The sequence below is a fragment of the Salmo salar genome, chromosome ssa24 (genome assembly GCF_905237065.1).
Source record: "Salmo salar chromosome ssa24, Ssal_v3.1, whole genome shotgun sequence".
NCBI lineage: Eukaryota > Metazoa > Chordata > Actinopteri > Salmoniformes > Salmonidae > Salmo > Salmo salar.
The window spans coordinates 30,090,357-30,108,749 of NC_059465.1; the positions used below are offsets into that span (position 1 = coordinate 30,090,357).

The window sequence follows — 18,393 nt, forward strand, 5'->3', positions numbered from 1 at the left end:
TGTTGCACCACAGACTGTCCAGGAGTTGGCGGATGCTTTAGTCCAGGTCTGGGAGGAGATCCCTCAGGAGACCATCCGCCACCTCATCAGGAGCATGCCCAGGCGTTGTAGGGAGGTCATACAGGCACGTGGAGGCCACACACACTACTGAGCCTCATTTTGACTTGTTTTAAGGACATTACATCAAAGTTGGATCAGCCTGTAGTGTGGTTTTCCACTTTAATTTTGAGTGTGACTCCAAATCCAGACCTCCATGGGTTGATAAATTGGATTTCCATTGATTATTTTTGTGATTTTGTTGTCAGCACATTCAACTATGTAAAGAAAAAAGTATTTAATAAGATTTTCTTTCATTCAGATCTAGGATGTGTTATTTTAGTGTTCCCTTTATTTTTTTTGAGCAGTGTATAATTAAGAAACCATAAGCTGTTTCTTTGACCGTGCAATGCAACTCTTGTGCCTGCCAGGACATGTTCTGTGGCTTTTTGTAACAAGCATGAGAGGAAATAGGCCAAAGCAGTTGTTGCATAGTTAAAAACAACAAAATCATTGTTATAATAATGCATATCTGAGCAAAATCTACATTTCTGGTCTTATTATAGCATAGTTCTGGCATTTGAATTCAAATGAAGCATGTTCTCTTTTTGTATTGCTCTCTTTTGATGGATAAGGAACATGTAAGTATTTGATCATAATGAGGTTTGACCATTTTCCCACCCATTCTGAATCAGAGGCTAAGCAGATTTATTTTTTCCATCTATAGCAGTTTAGATTTATCAGAACTGGCAAAGGCAGCAAAGAAGAAACTCCAGTCTGTAAGTGTTCTAGTCATTCAGGTTTTGATTGTAATATCATACTGTACATAATGCATAGAGACGCATGTAATGTAACCAAAGCATATCATGGAACTAGTTCTGGTTTGATTTCTCACATATCACAAATTTAATTTCAGCTCAGTAATCATTTGTTTGAGGAGCTGGCGATGGACGTGTATGACGAGGTGGACAGACGGGAGACGGATGCAGGTAAGACACACTGAGGGACCGACAGTGATGTGGAGTAACATCAGTGCATGTTTCTTAGCATTTAGTCCACCATGTCCAGTTAAACATCTTGATGGTGTTCATTAGGCACCAAACTGAAGAAAACCAACTGAAACTGGGAGGGACTACCTTGACTTATCCAATAAGAAACACGCATTTTTGTTTTCTGTTGCAAAAAGTTTTCTGTTTGCGTTTCCTAATGAACATGGCCCTGATGCAACACTCCTATGTTCTGCACAGTATGGCTGGCGACACAGAACCACAGCACGCTGGTGACAGACACCACCGTGGTGCCTTTCCTTCCTGTGAACCCCGAGTACTCATCAACACGAAACCAGGCAAGCCTGCTGCATACAGTATACCACCCTCCCGAGTACTTTGAGCTTTGATATAGCTTTAGTTACATACAGTTGAAGTCAGAAGTTTACATGCACCTTAGCCAAATACATTTAAACTCAGTTTTTCACAATTCCTGACATTTAATCCTATTAAAAATTCCCTGTCTTAGGTCAGTTAGGATCACCAGTTTATTTTAAGAATGTGAAATGTCAGAATAATTGAAGAGAGAAGGATTTCTTTCAGCTTTTTTTCTTTCATCACATTCCCAGTTGGTCAGAAGTTTACATACATTAAATTACTATTTGGTAGCATTGCCTTTAAATTGTTTAACTTGGGTCAAATGTTTCGGGTAGTCTTCCACAAGCTTCCCACAATAATTTGGGTGAATTTTGGCCCATTCCTCCTGACAGAGCTGGTGTAACTGAGTCAGGTTTGTAGGCCTCCTTGCTCGCACACTCTTTTTCAGTTCTGCCCACACATTTTCTATAGGATTGAGATCAGAGCTTTGTGATGGCCACTCCAATACCTTGACTTTGTTGTCCTGAAGCCATTTTGCCACAACTTTGGAAGTATGCTTGGGGTCATTGTCCATTTGGAAGACCCATTTGCGACCAAGCTTTAACTTCCTGACTGATGTCTTGAGATGTTGCCATAATATATCCACATAATTTTCCTCCCTCATGATTCTATCTATTTTATCTATTGAAGTGCAGCAAAGCACTCCCACAACATGATTCTGCCACCCCCGTGTTTCACGGTTGGGATGGTGTTCTTTGGCTTGCAAGCCTTCCTCTTTTTCCTCCAAACATAACGATGGTCATTATGGCCAAACGGTTCTATTTTTGTTTCATCAGACCAGAGGACATTTCTCCAAAAAGTACGATCTTTGTCCGCATGTGCAGTTGCAAACCATGGTCTGGCTTTTTTATGGCGGTTTTGGAGCAGTGGCTTCTTCCTTACTGAGCTGCCTTTCAGGTTATGTCGATATAGGACTCGTTTTACTGTGGATATAGATACTTTTGTATCAACTGTATATTCTCCCCCTCTGTTTTTCTCCCTCCCTTTAAACATGACCGGTTCTCTCAGTTTCAAATGAACGTTTATTGGTCGCGTACACCGTTTAGCAGACGTTCTAGTGGGTGCAGCAAAATGCTTATGTTACTAGGTCCTAACAATGCAGTAAGATGTCAAACAAGTAAACAAATAATAAATAAATAAAAAATCAGGAAATGTCATCAGATGCAATAGGAAAGGATACATTATGTATAATATTTCTCTCTCTAGGGACGGCAAAAACTTGCGAGATTCAATGCACATGAATTTGCAACCCTTGTCATCGACATATTAAGTGACGCGAAGCGTCGACAGCTGGGGAACTCTACGACGAGTCCCAAAGGTAGAGTAATGGACGATAATGGATCTACTACCTCTCTCTCTCACACACACATGCAATCAAAATTGTGTTGTTTTGACAAAATGAGAAAGGTGCCCCATTTTTATTTTATTTTTCTCATTTGCTTCTTTGTGGTTACAGAAAACGTTGAACTTATCCTAAAAAGCGTGAGCATCCGGCGCGGCAGTGAGGGTCTGGACAATGACCAGCCGGACTACGACAGCGTGGCCTCTGACGAGGACACTGATCAGGAGCCACCCTTGGGCAAGGACCGGACCAAGGTAACTGACGTGATGGCGTTGCACGCAAACCAAGTAAAGGATTTCAAGTACAGGACTGTATGTAGTACTGAAAATGAGCACCTCCAGTCTGGCTTTTCAATCGCTGACTTTTTCCTCTACAGAGTCTGGACTCGGACCTGTCAGACGGGCCTGTCACAGTGCAGGAGTTCCTGGAGGTGAAGCACGCCCTGTCTGCCTCGGAGGCCAAGATCAAGCAGCTGATGAAGGTCAACAGCAACTTAAGCAGCGAACTGCGACTGATGCAGAAAAAGGTACCACCCACTGCAGAGATCCACCAATCAGATCACTAACACCACCGGTCCGTCCGCCTCTTGGCTGATGAGATGGAGGGCTGGACTCGGGGCAGCACTGTGGTTGGTCAGCCGAGCTCTGGTCCCTCCCCTCACACACTGGCGTTGTAATGAGGGTCTTAACCAGTAACCACCAGACTGCTGGGGAGGTTCTCCTGCAAGGCAAGACTCTCCCTCTTGCTCCACCGTTTGGGACAGCATGTTTCAGTCCATGTTCAGACAATGGCTTCTATAGCTTGACATATTATTCTTATTTTTTTTAACTTGTGTTAAAGAGATGCATTATTGCTCCACTGCATTGTGGAAAACCATATCCCTCCTCCCCTGTATACAGTGTATGATACAGTAAAAGCTGTGTTATTTCATATGGTATGACTAACAGGCATGCTCAAGTAATCAGCATGACATCACTCGCACTGTGAGTTTCCATCCCCTCGTTGTTTCCACAGTGACTAACATAGGAAGCATAGCATCGGTCATCTTTAATAAGGATTTTTTTTTTTACACTTTTTTAATGTTCGCTCATCAGAATTGTCCACTTGAAGGTGTGAGATAACACAGGTCTTACTTTTACACGGGTGCAGCATTTGCCTTGTCAAACGAAAAGGTCCCATTGGTCCTCTGTTGTGGTAAATATTATTTACAGCCCAGGAGTACAGTCACTTCCAGAGTTCAGCTCCATAGCTGGTGTTAACAGAATGTTTTGCTCTAACCTGGAGTCTTCCCTACCTCTATGACCCCAATAATGTATCATACTAAATCCCACAATCCGGAGTTTGTTTCAGCTCAACAGCAGCCCCACCACTTGATTTGGAATAGACCAAACTATAATTTCCTCCAATCAACAGCCGCCTGTCGACCTAAAAAGCATAGATGGTGTGACAAACGGCCTATAAAGGACCGATTTTGAGAAACCATAGAAATATGGGGAATGCCTTTACAAGGTAGTGAGCTGTTTTGAATAGCCTGTTTTTGTAGCCACAGCAGCCATACAGGCTCCGGATTGTAGCTTTGAACCCCTTTACCCTGGGTCGTGAATACTATTGTTCTATGGGACAAACAGTACAAGCCAAACTGGTATTCCTCAGTGGTGGATGTGTACAGTATGTGATTTAGCTATGTGGGCTGGCATTGTTTAAACTGATTGGATACTCTGTCTTAGCTGTCAGAGAACTTCCCCCTTGCCCTCTATGAATGAAATGGCACACTTCACCCTGCATTAGATTTCAACCAGACCATAGAGTTGGATAGAGCGCACACTTGCAAAAGCCTGTTTTGGAATGGGCAGTGTCATTTAGGGCTTACACTGTTTTAAACTAGTCAACTGGGTGGGACTTCCTATGGGTTCAAATGGATCACAGAATTCCATCCAGGTCAGTAGGAGGGATCAGCCAATGAATTTTACTCCTGAGAAAACATTCCAGCACGGCAGGTGGCAGTAAATCACCAAACTTGGGCTTATGCCCGTTCAGACTATATAAACTCCAGCACGGAAGGTAGCGGTATGCATCTCTTCATTTTGTTTATGAACCACTAGTTAACTAATAGAAGTAGAAGAAATGTACTACTTTAAAATTGAGAGCCCATTGTAGACGGGTTGGTTGTTTAGCAACAATACCCACGGGTGTGCAACTATGGGGCAAAACAGATGGGGTTGGCTTAGACTGTTGACAACATGTAAACTATATTTAGTCTCCAAATGTTTATTGAAAACATAAATACATTTGCACAATCAGCACTTGTTGTCTCGCAAATGCATTGTTACAGTTGTTGGTTAGCTAGCTAGCGAATTATATCCATATTAGCATAGCCATGATCTCAGTCAAAACACCTCAAAGCAAGACATGGTATCACTAACCAGATACAAGCTGAAATGAGACACCTACATTTCCCCACAAGGCAAATTCTTGTCACTGTTGCTAGCTATCTGACCATTCAGAATCAACCAGTCAATGGTGCTCCTCGTGCTGTCACAGGAGCAATAATGGAAAAGTGGGGGTGTGCCCTCTTTCCAACTCTATGAACCAGATAATGCAATTGCACAAGATGGAGAACACTGATGGGGGCATATCTCTTCCTCTTTGACTATCAAGATCTAAAAGGGTCTTTGTATTTTCTGGATGCCTCTCTGCCACTGCCTGGGCATCCCTGGCACACAATCTTTGTCCTTTGGTACTCATATCTTATCTATTAATCATCTCAGACAGAGACAGGAACTATCTGAACTCTCTGGCTTGCCTGCTGCCCTTTCTGCTTTCTCTTACGTCTTGCTGTGATTTGAGTGGAGTTTTTCAAATGCCCAGCATGAGTAACACCAGGGGGGACATGATTAACAAGAAGATTAACCATGTTAATTAGCATGTTATAAAGACATAAGTAGTAGCCTATAACATTGGGCTTAGCTTAGTACAGATTGATGCTGACGGTTCCCAACACCGGAAGTCAACCATTAGAAGTAGAGAAATGGGGGCAAATCCTAACTTTCACTTAGTCTCCCATTGACATCAATTCATGACAAGTGAAAGTTAGGATTCGCCCCGTGGAGAATAAAGCATGCGTTAAAGCTAGAAAACTTAAACACCTTGCTTGCTGATAAGAAAAGCGCCCTTTTAGTGTATTTGCTGACCCGTCTCTTCCAGCTGCATTCTCTGCAAAGCGAGAACACGTCTCTCAAGCGACAGGGCCCAACCACCCATATCTATCAGGTCCCCATCAGCAGCGGGTCAGAGTACACTGACCCTCCTTCCTCCAGCCCCTCGGCCATGAAGCGCCGGCAGTCAGCGCGGGCCAGCCGGCCCATGTCCATGTCTATTTATGAAACTGGCTCGGGCCTGAAGCCCTACCTCCCCAAGGGGGAGACCCCCTACCCAGAGGAGGGTATCCCCACCCTGCAACCCTTCCTCCCACCTCATGTAAGTAAATATCCCGCAGCCAGCCTCCTTTGCCATTCGCTCTCCCATCTCCATCTTCTTGTAGTCTCCTCAACCATTTCTCCTTCTATCTTTTCCTACAGTCTTTTTTTAAATCTCTTCCGTTTTCCTTTCTGCTTTTAATATATTTTGTTCTGTTTTTCTTTGGTGTACTGTAGTGTTTGCTGGTAGCTGTTATTTGGCACCTTGAACCTGATAGTGATAATCAGCCAATACAATGCCAAGCACACAGGTCACAGGCAGCTAGTCTCATAGGATTCTTCTCTGGACTGTTGGTTTCCACAGTGTTTCCTGGGCCGTGTTCCAAGACCTTTTAGAATGCATCTCTCTTCTCCCTTCCTTAAAGGGATAGTTCACCAAAATTACATATTGGTTTTCTTACCCTGTAAGCAGTCTATGGACAACGTATGACCGCAATCCATGCTTTGGTTTAGTTTCCCTTGCACTGTTTCCAAATGCTAATGTGTTAGCATTTGTGGCACAAATCCTATTCAACATGTCCATATAATCCGAAATAATCTAAAATTGATTGTGAAGCTCATAGATTTGAACATGGTGCAAAATAAATGCTAATTTTGGTACCATAACAAATCAAAACAAGGCATGGATTGCTGTCATACCTTGTCCATAGACTGCTTACAGGGTAAGGAAACTAATGTATAATTTTGTCATTTGGGTGAACTATCCCTTTAAGATAATCACAGATCTATAGGTGAGTAGATATGTGAAAACATTTCCACTGAATTGCTTTCAGCATCTTACTGTGTTAGATCTGTGATGGGTGCATTTTAAGGTATTCGAACAGGGCCCTTGGAGTACTCTGTTCAAATATTGTCTCAGACAATATGAAAGATGTCAGAATCACACTTGTTATTTTAATTTGAATCTGAAATATTTGGAAGGTTTGTATGTCATTTCAAATAAGCATTAAACATTAACATCCCATAAAAAATTTAAAAAAGTTTTATTTATTTATTTATTTATATCTCCATGACTAACTAACACAGAATTTCCAAAACTTGGCTTGTGACCCCATGTGGTGATTTGGAAATGTGGTCGTGAGAGAAACCTCACGCTTGGGTGATAGAACCGGGTTTACATCAGTAACCTCCAGTAGTCACTAGATGTGGTTGTAATAAACAGAGCGGTATCTGTTTTCTTCCTACAAATATGGCTCTACCTTTTGAACTGTTTAAGCTACAAAATATGATGACCCTGTCACTGAAAGATAAAACTGTGTGTCTTCTGTTTCCCTCTACGATGCCCACAATCTATATTAAAACAAGTGCACAAGACCAAGCACTAAAACAGACGGGGGGAGAAGAACGTCATCAATGATGGTGTTCTTTTCTACACAGAAGATCATAAAAAATCATTACCTAATGATCTTCTGAACTACCTTTCTGATGCATTTCAGTCTCTTCAAAACTTCAGCTTGAGATACTGTCAAAAATAGTGTCAGACTGATTTGCAATAGATTGTCATACCCCCAATAAAAAAATTTAAAAAAAGAATCTCACATTTTCACACTTTATTTATATTGAAATGGGATAGGTGGGCAAAAAAAAGTTTGAACCCTTGAACTAACAACATAATTTATGGTTCTAAATCCTGGTGTATATGAATTCATTTTTAAACAAAAGGAATTTGGTGTTTTTGTAATTGAACTAAACTGTTCTGGTATTTCGAGAGGCATTCCAGGATTGGTAGATCTCCACTCACCGGACGATTTTAGGTACACCCATCTAGTACCAGGTCGAACCCCCCTTTGCCTCCAGAACAGCCTGAATTCTTTGGGGCATTCTACAAGGTGTCTAGAACGTTCCACAGGGATGTAGGTCCATGCTGACGTGATGGCATCATGCAGTTACTGCAGATTGGACAGCGGTACATTCAAGCTGCGAACCGCCTGTTCCATCTCATCCCAGAGATGCTCTATTGGGTTCGAGGTTTGGGGTCTGTGCAGACTGTGCCTGCCACTCAAGTAAACTGAACGCGCGGTCATATTCCAGGCAATGTTTTTCCACTCCTCAATTGTCCTCAAATGTTGGTGATCGCGTGCCCACTGGAGCCGCTTCTTCTTGTTTCTAGCTGATAGGAGTGGAACCCGGTGTGGTCGTCTGATGCAATAGCCCATCCGTGACAAGGATCAACGAGTTGTGCATTCCGAGATGCCGTTCTGCACACCACTGTTGTACTGCGTGGTTATTTGTCGGTTTGTGGCCCGCCTGGTAACTTGCATGATTCTTGCCATTCTCCTTTCAATCTCTCTCGTCAACGAGCTGTTTTCGCCCACAGGACTGCCGCCGACTGGATGTTTTTTTATTTGTTGACCATTCTCTGTAAACCCTAGGCACTGTCGTGCATAAAAAGCTCAGGAGGACGGCGGTTTCTGAGATAGTGGATCCGGCGCGTCTGGCTCCGACGATCATACCACGCTCAGTCGCTTAGGTCACTCGTTTTTGCCATTCTAACATTCAATCGAATAGTAATTGAATGCGTTGATGCCTGTCTGCCTGCCTGCTTTATATAGCAAGCCACGGCCACGTGAATCACTGTCTGTAGGAGCGAATTTTCGCATCCTACTCTATCAGAACCCAAAATATAAGTTTGTTTTCCTCCATTGTTTGTGAACAATGTAATTATAAATGTGGCCTTCGAAGCCAGTCCCACTGCTTTTTCCATTCATCCCTTCTAATAAGGGACTGATTTAGACCTGGGACACCTGGTGGGTGCAATTCTAATGTTTAGGTAGAACAGAAAACCAGCAGTACTCCAGACTTCGTAGGGTAATATTTGAATACCCCTGCTGTAGCCTATAGCTGCAACACATGGTTAAAACTAGAATTTTTATCTCATGGATGGTCTTTCCTTTTGTCTATGGATTTTATAATGGTTGCATTTATCTAGCCCCATCCCTCAGGCGTTTACAAAAACAAGTGGTGGAGTGACTGCCTTGTTGTTTTTCGAATCCCAGAATGCCCCTTTCAATATCGCTATGAAACAATCTTGTACTATGCAGTATCAAAGGTAGAATATGTTCATTGTCTAGATGTTTAAAATGTTCTAGGTATGGGATGAGGTCCAGTATTCCCAGATCCAACGTGGCAATGATTGTAATGCAGTTATTCAAGTCACATGCAGTCTCGTTTATCATCACATTTTCTTGTTCACATTTTATTTTCTTCATTCTTACTTTGATTTTGGTTTCTTAGATTGTTTTTATTAAAAATGTATTTTAGTACTCCCAAACACTGTTACTTGCATGAAATCTTTGTTCTTGGGAGCACTAACAAATCTTATTTTTTTTAATTTTTTTTTACGTATAATTTGAACCCCTTTCTAGATGGGAAGGGGTGCTTTTGTGACCTCTTCATCCCTCCCCTCCTTCCCATCCACCCTGTCCTGGTCACGGGACGAAAGTGCTCAAAGGGTTAAGTACCTCCTCACTTGGTCCATGCCTCTTGACACAGCAAATCCATTGGGAGCCCTTGTCCTCCCTCCCTCCCTTTGTCCTCCATATGCTGCTTCCTCCCTACCTGTCCTATTGCATGAGCCAAGCCACCACCTCATGGGCTGCCATCGTTTCACCACCCATACATATCTCTAGCACCACCACCACTCATATATGTCTCCAGGGACGTCACCAGGACCTGGCTTTCAGGGTCCTGGTGATGTCTACGATGCCCGCCTCCGCAGAAGTCAGAGCATTCTTACTTCTTGTGCTTCACAGAGCTTGTGTGAAGTATCTCTACCACCACCACCACACTACATGACCAAAAGTATGTGGACACCTGCTTGTTGAACATCTCATTCCAAAATCATGGGCAGTAATATGGAGTTGGTCCCCCCTTTGCTGCTATAACAGCCTCCACTCTTCTGTGAAGGCTTTCCACTAGATGTTGGAACATTGCTGTGGGGACTTGCTTCCATTCAGCCACACGAGCATTAGTGAGGTCGGGAACTGATGTTGGGCGATTAGGCCTGGCTCGCAGTCAGCGTTCCAATTCATCCCAAAGGTGTTCGATGGGGTGGAGGTCAGGGCTCTATGCAGGCCAGTCAAGTTCTTCCACACCGATCTCGACAAACCATTTCTGTATGGACCTCGCTTTGTGCACGTGGGCATTGTCATGCTGAAACAGGAAAGAGCCTTCCCTAAACTGTTGCCACAATGTCATTGTATGCTGTAGCTTTAAGATTTCCCTTCACTGGAACTAAGGGGCCTAGCCCGAACCATGAAAAACAGCCCCAGAACATTATTCCTCCTTCACCAAACTTTACAGTTGGCACTATGCATTGGGGTAGGTAGAGTTCTCCTGGCATCCGCTAAACCCAGATTAGTCTATCGGACTGCCAGATGGTGAAGCGTGATTCATCACTGAACGCGTTTCCACTGCTCCAGAGTCCAATGGCGTCAGGCTTTACACCACTCCAGCCAACGCTTGGCGTTGTGCATGGTGATCTTAGGCTTGTGTGCGGCTGCTCGGCCATGAAAACCCATTTCATGAAGCTCCCGACAAACAGCTGATTTTGCTTCCAGAGGAAGTTTGGAACTCGGTAGTGAGTGTTGCAACCGAAGACAGATGATTTTTACACGCTTCAGTACTCTGCGTTCCCATTCTGTTAGCTTGTGTGGCCTACAACTTTGTGGCTGAGCCGTTGTTGCTTCTAGACATTTCCATTTCACAATAACAGCCCATATAGTTGACCGGGACAGCTCTCGCAGAGCAGAAATTTGACGAACTGATTTGTTGGAAAGGTGGCATCCTATGACGGTGCCACGTTGAAAGTCACTGAGCTCTTCAGTAAGGCTGTTCTACTGCCAATGTTTTGTCTATGGAGAGAACATGGCTGTGTGCTCGATTTTTAATATACCTGTCAGCAACAGGTGTGGCTGAAATATCAGAATCCACTAATTTGAAGGGGTGTCCACATACTTTGTGTGTGTAAAATATATATATATCCATCTATCTATCCACCACAACCACTCATACATCTCCATGACCACTGTCCCTGTTACAATCAGCTAGAAGGTTTTCAATGAAGCAGCACTATGTGCCAAGATCACACACCCATCTCGATGCAAAGGTTTGCCTACCCTCCGTGAGACCAGTTGCCAGTTGAAGTCAGCCTATTGAGAATTTTTACATTTTCCCAAATTCCTCATTCCTAATGCAAATTCCTTCCAAGCCAATATTTTGCTATACTTTTAAACTTGATGACCTCTTTTCTCCATCTCTAACCAGCACATGGCCGTTGCCAAGTAAACGTCATCCAGCATGCCCTCCCTCGCCTCTAGTAACACCTAAACTCACCGGTTATCCAGGAGTCTGTCCTGCACCAAGAGGTGGGACCTGTTCAGAAGCAAACAACCCTTAGCCCCTACCCCCTAGACACTTGTGGAGATCTGGTGAAGGTTTAAGCAATATGTTAACAATTCTATCTAACCGATCAGTGGGCAAGGTGGAGCTCTCAGATTTCCACAAGTGCATAAGGGCTAGGGGTTGTTTCTGGACAGGGCCTTTGACTGACCAATGCGCAGAACTTCAAACCCAGTGGTAAAGAAATTGACAAAACACTTGTACAAGCTAATCCCACTTTCAGCAGTTTGCTGTATTGTGTTTGTGTGGGCTGTGGCATCTTGCCCTGCAGACAGGAAGAGGATGTTTTTTGAGCGGGTCTATTGGGCTAGGCTGGAAAGGGTATGTAACTACGGTATGTGGCCTGTGTCCCCCTTTGGGTGTTTGTCTCTGCTCTTTTCTTTGAAACGCACCGCTTCTACATAGTTTCTCTTCTCTGCTGAAAGAGCGAGGAATGTGCATGGACGCGACGGTCAGTGCTGTGCGCCCAAGCTTCCAATCTGATACTAGAGTAAAGCAATTATCCACCAGTCTTGTGACGCAGCACACAATGCTTCCAGGCTGGATGGAGCACGTAGTATAGAGTATTGAGCACAGCTGACTTTAAATGGTCAGATACATTTGTTAATCAGTACCTGCATCAGCATCGCCTCAGTCGATGACGCAGTGCAGTTTTTAAGCTTTTGACCCAAATTAATCAGAACCTTGATTCCATAAAAGTTATGACTCTGAATGAAAGTCTTGGATCGGAGCTCTGGAAAAAAATGGATCATGGTTCTGATGTAATTCATTGGCGGTGGTTTGTCTGATAGATATGCAGTCATTTCTCTCTCCTCAAACATCCCTGACTTCATCTGTCTTGGAGTGTGCATTTTAAAAAGGGTGCAGCCAGCACGGCAGTGTTCGAAGCTTTTCCTGGACTACATTTGGCCCTTCATTCCCTGCTATGGTTTAGGCTATTACTTTGTTGGTTTTAAAATTGTCTACGAGTCTCCATCTTTTACTAGCAGGAGTTCAAAGGTTTTCATTGACATTGGACAAGCCTAGCATCCCAACTTGGCATGGTACCAATCAATCAACCATTCCATTTGTCCAGTGTGGTTTCTATTACAGTAGCCTATCGACATTGGATTTGCAAATGTTACCAATTTGGTGCAGTTTCATATTGAGGGCAAAAAAACTAAAACAGTTTTGAACCCCGGATAACCTCTTTTTACTAACCCTGGCAATGAAATTCAAAAGGCTTCTCTGTTTTGCTTTCGATGTTGACTTGTTTTATGCATTGTTGTCTTTGTGTTTCTTTCCCATGGTTTTAGTTCATTCAATTTGTCACTGCCATACATACTATACTGTAAGTTTTTAGTTAAACTGTTTAAGAACATTTCTGTCAAAGTTTCTATTTACGTTTAGGCCTAGGTATGATGTAATGGTTTATGCTATACCGCTAGAAACTATTTTGTATGATGCATTGGCATTTCTTGCTTGCATTTTCATTGGTATTTGTCACAGTGACAATTTGTTTTACTCTCCTTTCTCTCCCTCTGTTAGGCCTCCAAGATGGAGAAATGGAGCAGCATGTCAGACGGTGACTATGACAACACAACCAATGACTCTGAGTTGGAGGACTCAGGGTAGGAACACACACACACACACACACACACTTCTGTGTGCACGGACAGACAATTCACTGATACAAGCCACACAAAGCAAAGTCACACTGTCAGATTGGAAATCATCCCTTCAAAGTTGCCACTGCTTCCAGTGTTACACATCAGGTGGCGAAAGTTAGGTCTGGATGTAGGGGTGCAGAGATTGTAGTAACATCCTTAATTTCCCTGTCTCTCCCCCCCTGGCAGTGTGGGCAGGAGGGGGAGGCTGAGGAGCAGTGGCTGGCTTGGGGAGGGCAGCTCCATCCCTGAACTGGATGATCTTGAAGCCGAACCAGACTCTGCGCTCCCCAGCACCGAGGATGTCATTCGCAAGACCGAGCAGATCACCAAGAACATCCAGGATCTGCTCCGCGCTGCACAGGAGAACAAGCACGACAGGTGAGGAAGAAGTGGCAGGTCACGAGCTCAACAGCAAAAAAACCAAATGAAATATAACTCCTATGTTGTAACTATCTCTATTGAGATAAAACTAGGCTTTTTCTGTCTAACAGAATTCATTATCACAGCTTCACCATTTCTCTATTGTATATTCATCAAAGTACCTCCACTTCCTAGATTATTGAGTTCCCCCCGCTGTCACTGATTTGTTTACTGGAGCTCTGCATTTTGTGTTCTTCTCAGTTTAGTGTTTTTTTATTATTCCCTCTATGATTTCACCTCTGTCTTTTTCTGTGTTCTCCCCTCCCTGTGTCCTCTCTCGCGTGTCATTATTTCGAGGGTGTTGTGGTCCTCTGGTCTCTCCCCCTCTATTCCTGTAAGCAGACCTTGTGAGGGTGTCCGCCGGCTCAGGCACAGTCTAGGCTGTTTCAGCAGCCTGGTGCCCTGGGCCGAGAAGGCCCCCTCTCCCCTGCAGCCCCTCAACCTGCGCTCCCCCGATCCTGCCGCCTGGTACTTTTACTGGCCTCTGTCCTTGCCTCTCAGGCACAGTGTCTCATCTCTCTCTCCCTCACACCTTCCCTCTCACTCTTACACACCTTCCCTCTCACTCATCTTTTCTCTCACTCTTACACACCTTCCCTCTCACTCTTACACACCTTCCCTCTCACTCTTACACACCTTCTCGGTCTTGCCTACCCCTGCTCGGTTGCCCAATTCTGATGACTGATTCCATCCTTTTGCTATGTGTGGCCTGCTAGGCGTTAGCGTGAAAGGCTGATCCTAAAGAAATCTCACTCACCTACTCTCTTCATTTCTTCCATTGCAAACATCAGTGCAAACACCACTACCTCAAAACTAAACTTTTGATATTCAAGGTACTAATGATTTGTTTAGTTGGTATTCCGTTGAATCTTTAGTAGTCCATCTAATGTAGATAAGAGGGCTAATCAACTTTATCCAATTATTTCTATATGTATTTATGTTAGGGAATGGTGCCCTGTAGTGTAATATCCAAATGAGCAATTATAATATTTTCTATTTTCTTGTTTTGTCATAGCTGATAGTTCATCACACACAATCAGTTCTAATCCCTCACCCCTGTCTATATTACCCATGATTTATAGCCTGGGTACCAATCTGTTTCTGCTCTCTTGCCAACTCCTCAGTGCAGAAACTGATTGGCACACAGGCTACGGTAATTATGGCAGCTGCAGTTTGACCGTGTCAGAATGCAATATTTTGAATAGCATAATAGATTAGCGAAGCACTAAGAATGGACTGCAGTTTGTTTTTCAGCATGTAGCTCTGTGAGTGTTGAATTGTGTTTTGCCTCTTCACCTAGACTAAAAACTCAGATCTGTCTTGTTTTGAATATTGTTGTTTTGGGATTGCAAAACATTTTAATGTAATTTTTTTTTTTTTTTTTTTCTCCATTAAATAATGATGACATGAAAAGTCTGACTTATTAACCTCTCTCCTCCTGATGCTTTCCTCTTAATTAAAGCTTTATACCCTGCTCCGAAAGAATACATGTGGCTGTGACGGAAATGGCTGCCCTCTTTCCTAAGGTAAGCTCACAGAACGCTCCATGGTACCACCATCACACACACGCAAAGGCCTTTTAACCCTTTCCCCCTCACCTTGTATTATCAATTTGTATTGCATCCTCTAAGAAATGTGGTATAGAAATAAAGTTTGCTTATGTGTTGTGATGTGTTGAACCCCTTACTGGTTACCTGTAACCTCATCTCACCTTTCAGAGACGACGTTCGGAGACAGTGCGAGGACCCCTGCGCCTGTTGACGTCCAGCGCCTTCCGGCTCCAGGGAGAGTGTCAGAAGGCAGTGCCCCCAGAGGGAGGTCCAGGGCCCGACATGCAGTTGGTCACCCAGCAGGTTATCCAGTGTGCCTATGACATCGCCAAAGCGGCCAAGCAGCTTGTCACCATTACCACCAAGGAGAACAGCAACTGACCATTATAACCACTGCCGCCCGTCACAGGCCTTTTAGAGATCTGAAGGCCTGAAATGTCTCCACGTATTGTTCATCCTTTAACTTTGTTGTAAAAAATATATATAAAAAAAAATCTGTTATTTCCTGTTTTTAATGTGTATGTGATATTTGCATGTCATTTTTTATTTAAAGACAAATGTACGCAATTATAAAGAGTGTTGAAGTTAAAACATTGGGACAAAAAGAAGACTGAACTTCAGCTATGGGAAAGTGTCCAGAGCTCTACTAACTGCAAGGGAGAGGCTGTACTAGTAGATTTATTTCTATGGACTTGGTTTGTCGTGAGCTACTTCAGGAATCTACAGTACAGCCAGATACTGACAAGATGATTGTGGAGATCCTTCGTTGCTAATGTGCAGTTTCTAAACCGCACTTGATTTGTTTTTTTGTGGTTCTAGATACATCTTCCTCGCCCACAAAGAAGAAATGTTTTACTCCCAACTATCGCCTATACCCTCCTTCTTAAAAAAGGCTTGTCATCCACTTTGATGCTCCTTATCTGAACCAGGAGTCTCAAACTGGCGGTCCCCGGTCCAGCTTGTGGCCTGGAAGTGAATTTAAGCAGCCCATTACAGTATTGCACGTGGTCTAGAATGTTGTGAAAGCTATGATTAAGCCATAATGCTGTTATTAGTGAATAACATATACGTTACACACATTGGTGCTACGTAATATCATTATACTGTAACCAAGGGTTCCCCAACTGGTGGCCCGCGGGTGGTTTAATTTGCCCCCCCCCCCCACTCCAGAAAAACCCTGGAATGAGTAGTTGTGTCCAAACTTTTGACTGGTACTGTATATAAACTAAGCAAAAAAATAAACGTCCCTTTTTCAGGACCGTCTTTCAAAGATTATTTGTAAAATTCCAAATAACTTCACAGATCTTCAAGGGTTTAAACACTTTCCCATGCTTGTTCAATGAAGCATAAAACATTTAATTAACATGCACGTGTGGAATGGTCATTAAGACACTAACAGCTTACAGACGGTAGGCAATTAAGGTCACAGTTATGAAAACTTAGGACATTAAAGAGGCCTTTCTACTGACTCCAAAAAAACACCAAAAGAAAGATGCCCAGGGTCCCTGCTCATCTGCGTGAACATGCCTTAGGCATGCTGCAAGGAGGCATGAGGACTGCAGATGTGGCCAGGGCAATAAATTGCAATGTCCGTACTGAGACGCCTAAGACAGCGCTACATGGAGACAGGACGGACAGCTGATCGTCCTCGCAGTGGCAGACCACGTGTAACAACACCTGCACAGGATCGGTACATCCGAACATCACACCTGCGGGACAGGTACAGGATGGCAACAACAACTGCCCGAGTTACACCAGGAATGCACAATCCCTCCATCAGTGCTCAGACTGTCCGCAATAGGCTGAGAGAGGCTGGACGGAGGGCTTGTAGGCCTGTAGTAAGGCAGGTCCTCACCAGACATTACCGGCAACATCATCGCCTATGGGCACAAACCCACCATCGCTGGACCAGACAAGGCTGGCAAAAAGTGCTCTTCTCTGACGTGTCGCGGTTTTGTCTCACCAGGGATGATGGTCGGATTCACATTTAACGTTGAAGGAATGAGCGTTACACCGAGGCCTGTACTCTGGAGCGGGATCGATTTGGAGGTGGAGGGTCCGTCATGGTCTGGGGTGGTGTGTCACAGCATCATCGGACTGAGCTTGTCATCTCAATGCTGTGTGTTATAAGGAAGACATCCTCCTCCCTCATGTGGTACCCTTCCTGCAGGCTTATCCTGACATGACCCTCCAGCATGACAATACCACCAGCCATACTGCTCATTCTGTGTGTGATTTCCTGCAAGACAGGAATGTCAGTGTTCTGCCATGGCTAGCGAAGAGCCCGGATCTTAATCCCATTGAGCACGTCTGGGACCTGTTGGATCAGAGGGTGAGGGCTAGGGCCATTCCCCCCAGAAATGTCTGGGAACTTGCAGGTGCCTTGGTGGAAGAGTGGGGTAACATCTCACAGCAAGAACTGGCAAATCTGGTGCAGTCCATGAGGAGGAGATGCACTGCAGTACTTAATGCAGCTGGTGGCCACACCAGATACTGACTGTTACTTTGATTTTGAACCCCCCCCCCTTTGTTCAGGGACACATTATTCCATTTCTGTGGAACTTGTTCAGTTTGTCTCAGTTGTTGAATCTTGTTATTTTCATACAAATATATATACGTTTGCTGAAAATAAACACAGTTTACAGTGAGAGGATGTTTATTTTTTTGCTGAGTTTTTTTACATTTATTTTGCTCCGAAAAATAAGTGTGTGTGTATATATACTACCAGTCAAAAGTTTGGACACAACTACTAATTACAGGGTTTTTCTTTATTTGGACTATTTTCTACATTGTAGAATAATAGTGAAGACATCAAAACTATGAAATAACACATGTAATAACCAAAAAAGTGTTAAACAAATCTAAATATTTTATGAGATTCTTCAAAGAAGCCACCCTTTGCCTTGATTACAGCTTTGCGCACACTTGGCATTCTCTCAACCAGCTTCATGAGGTCACCTGGAATGCATTTCAATTAACAGGTGTGCCTTAAGATAATTTGTGCAGTTTATTTCCTCCTCAATGCGTTTGTGACAAGGTAGGGGTGGTATACAGAAGATAACCCTATTTGGTAAAAGACCAAGTCCATATTATGGC

The 18,393-nt window shown here is 43.6% G+C and overlaps 1 protein-coding gene across 13 annotated transcripts in view; it reads left to right on the forward strand.

Moving 5' to 3' along the window:
• The window catches only part of git2a (G protein-coupled receptor kinase interacting ArfGAP 2a), a 29,820-nt gene extending 13,304 nt beyond the window's left edge, over window positions 1-16,516 (forward strand). For 3 of the 13 annotated variants that reach the window (XM_045706748.1, XM_045706749.1, XM_014172127.2), the window contains exons 9-22: window positions 672-677; window positions 764-815; window positions 953-1,025; window positions 1,284-1,381; window positions 2,667-2,778; window positions 2,917-3,056; window positions 3,179-3,328; window positions 6,007-6,279; window positions 9,644-9,730; window positions 13,206-13,288; window positions 13,514-13,705; window positions 14,090-14,215; window positions 15,210-15,273; window positions 15,466-16,516. In XM_045706748.1, the coding sequence (XP_045562704.1) occupies window positions 672-677; window positions 764-815; window positions 953-1,025; window positions 1,284-1,381; window positions 2,667-2,778; window positions 2,917-3,056; window positions 3,179-3,328; window positions 6,007-6,279; window positions 9,644-9,730; window positions 13,206-13,288; window positions 13,514-13,705; window positions 14,090-14,215; window positions 15,210-15,273; window positions 15,466-15,678 (1,669 nt within the window). In that variant the 3' untranslated portion in view covers window positions 15,679-16,516. The remainder of the gene's footprint in view (window positions 1-671; window positions 678-763; window positions 816-952; window positions 1,026-1,283; window positions 1,382-2,666; window positions 2,779-2,916; window positions 3,057-3,178; window positions 3,329-6,006; window positions 6,280-9,643; window positions 9,731-13,205; window positions 13,289-13,513; window positions 13,706-14,089; window positions 14,216-15,209; window positions 15,274-15,465) is intronic. The other 10 variants (XM_014172129.2, XM_045706746.1, XM_045706750.1 and 7 more) reach the window with 10 other exon arrangements.
• Window positions 16,517-18,393: the final 1,877 nt, after the last annotated feature.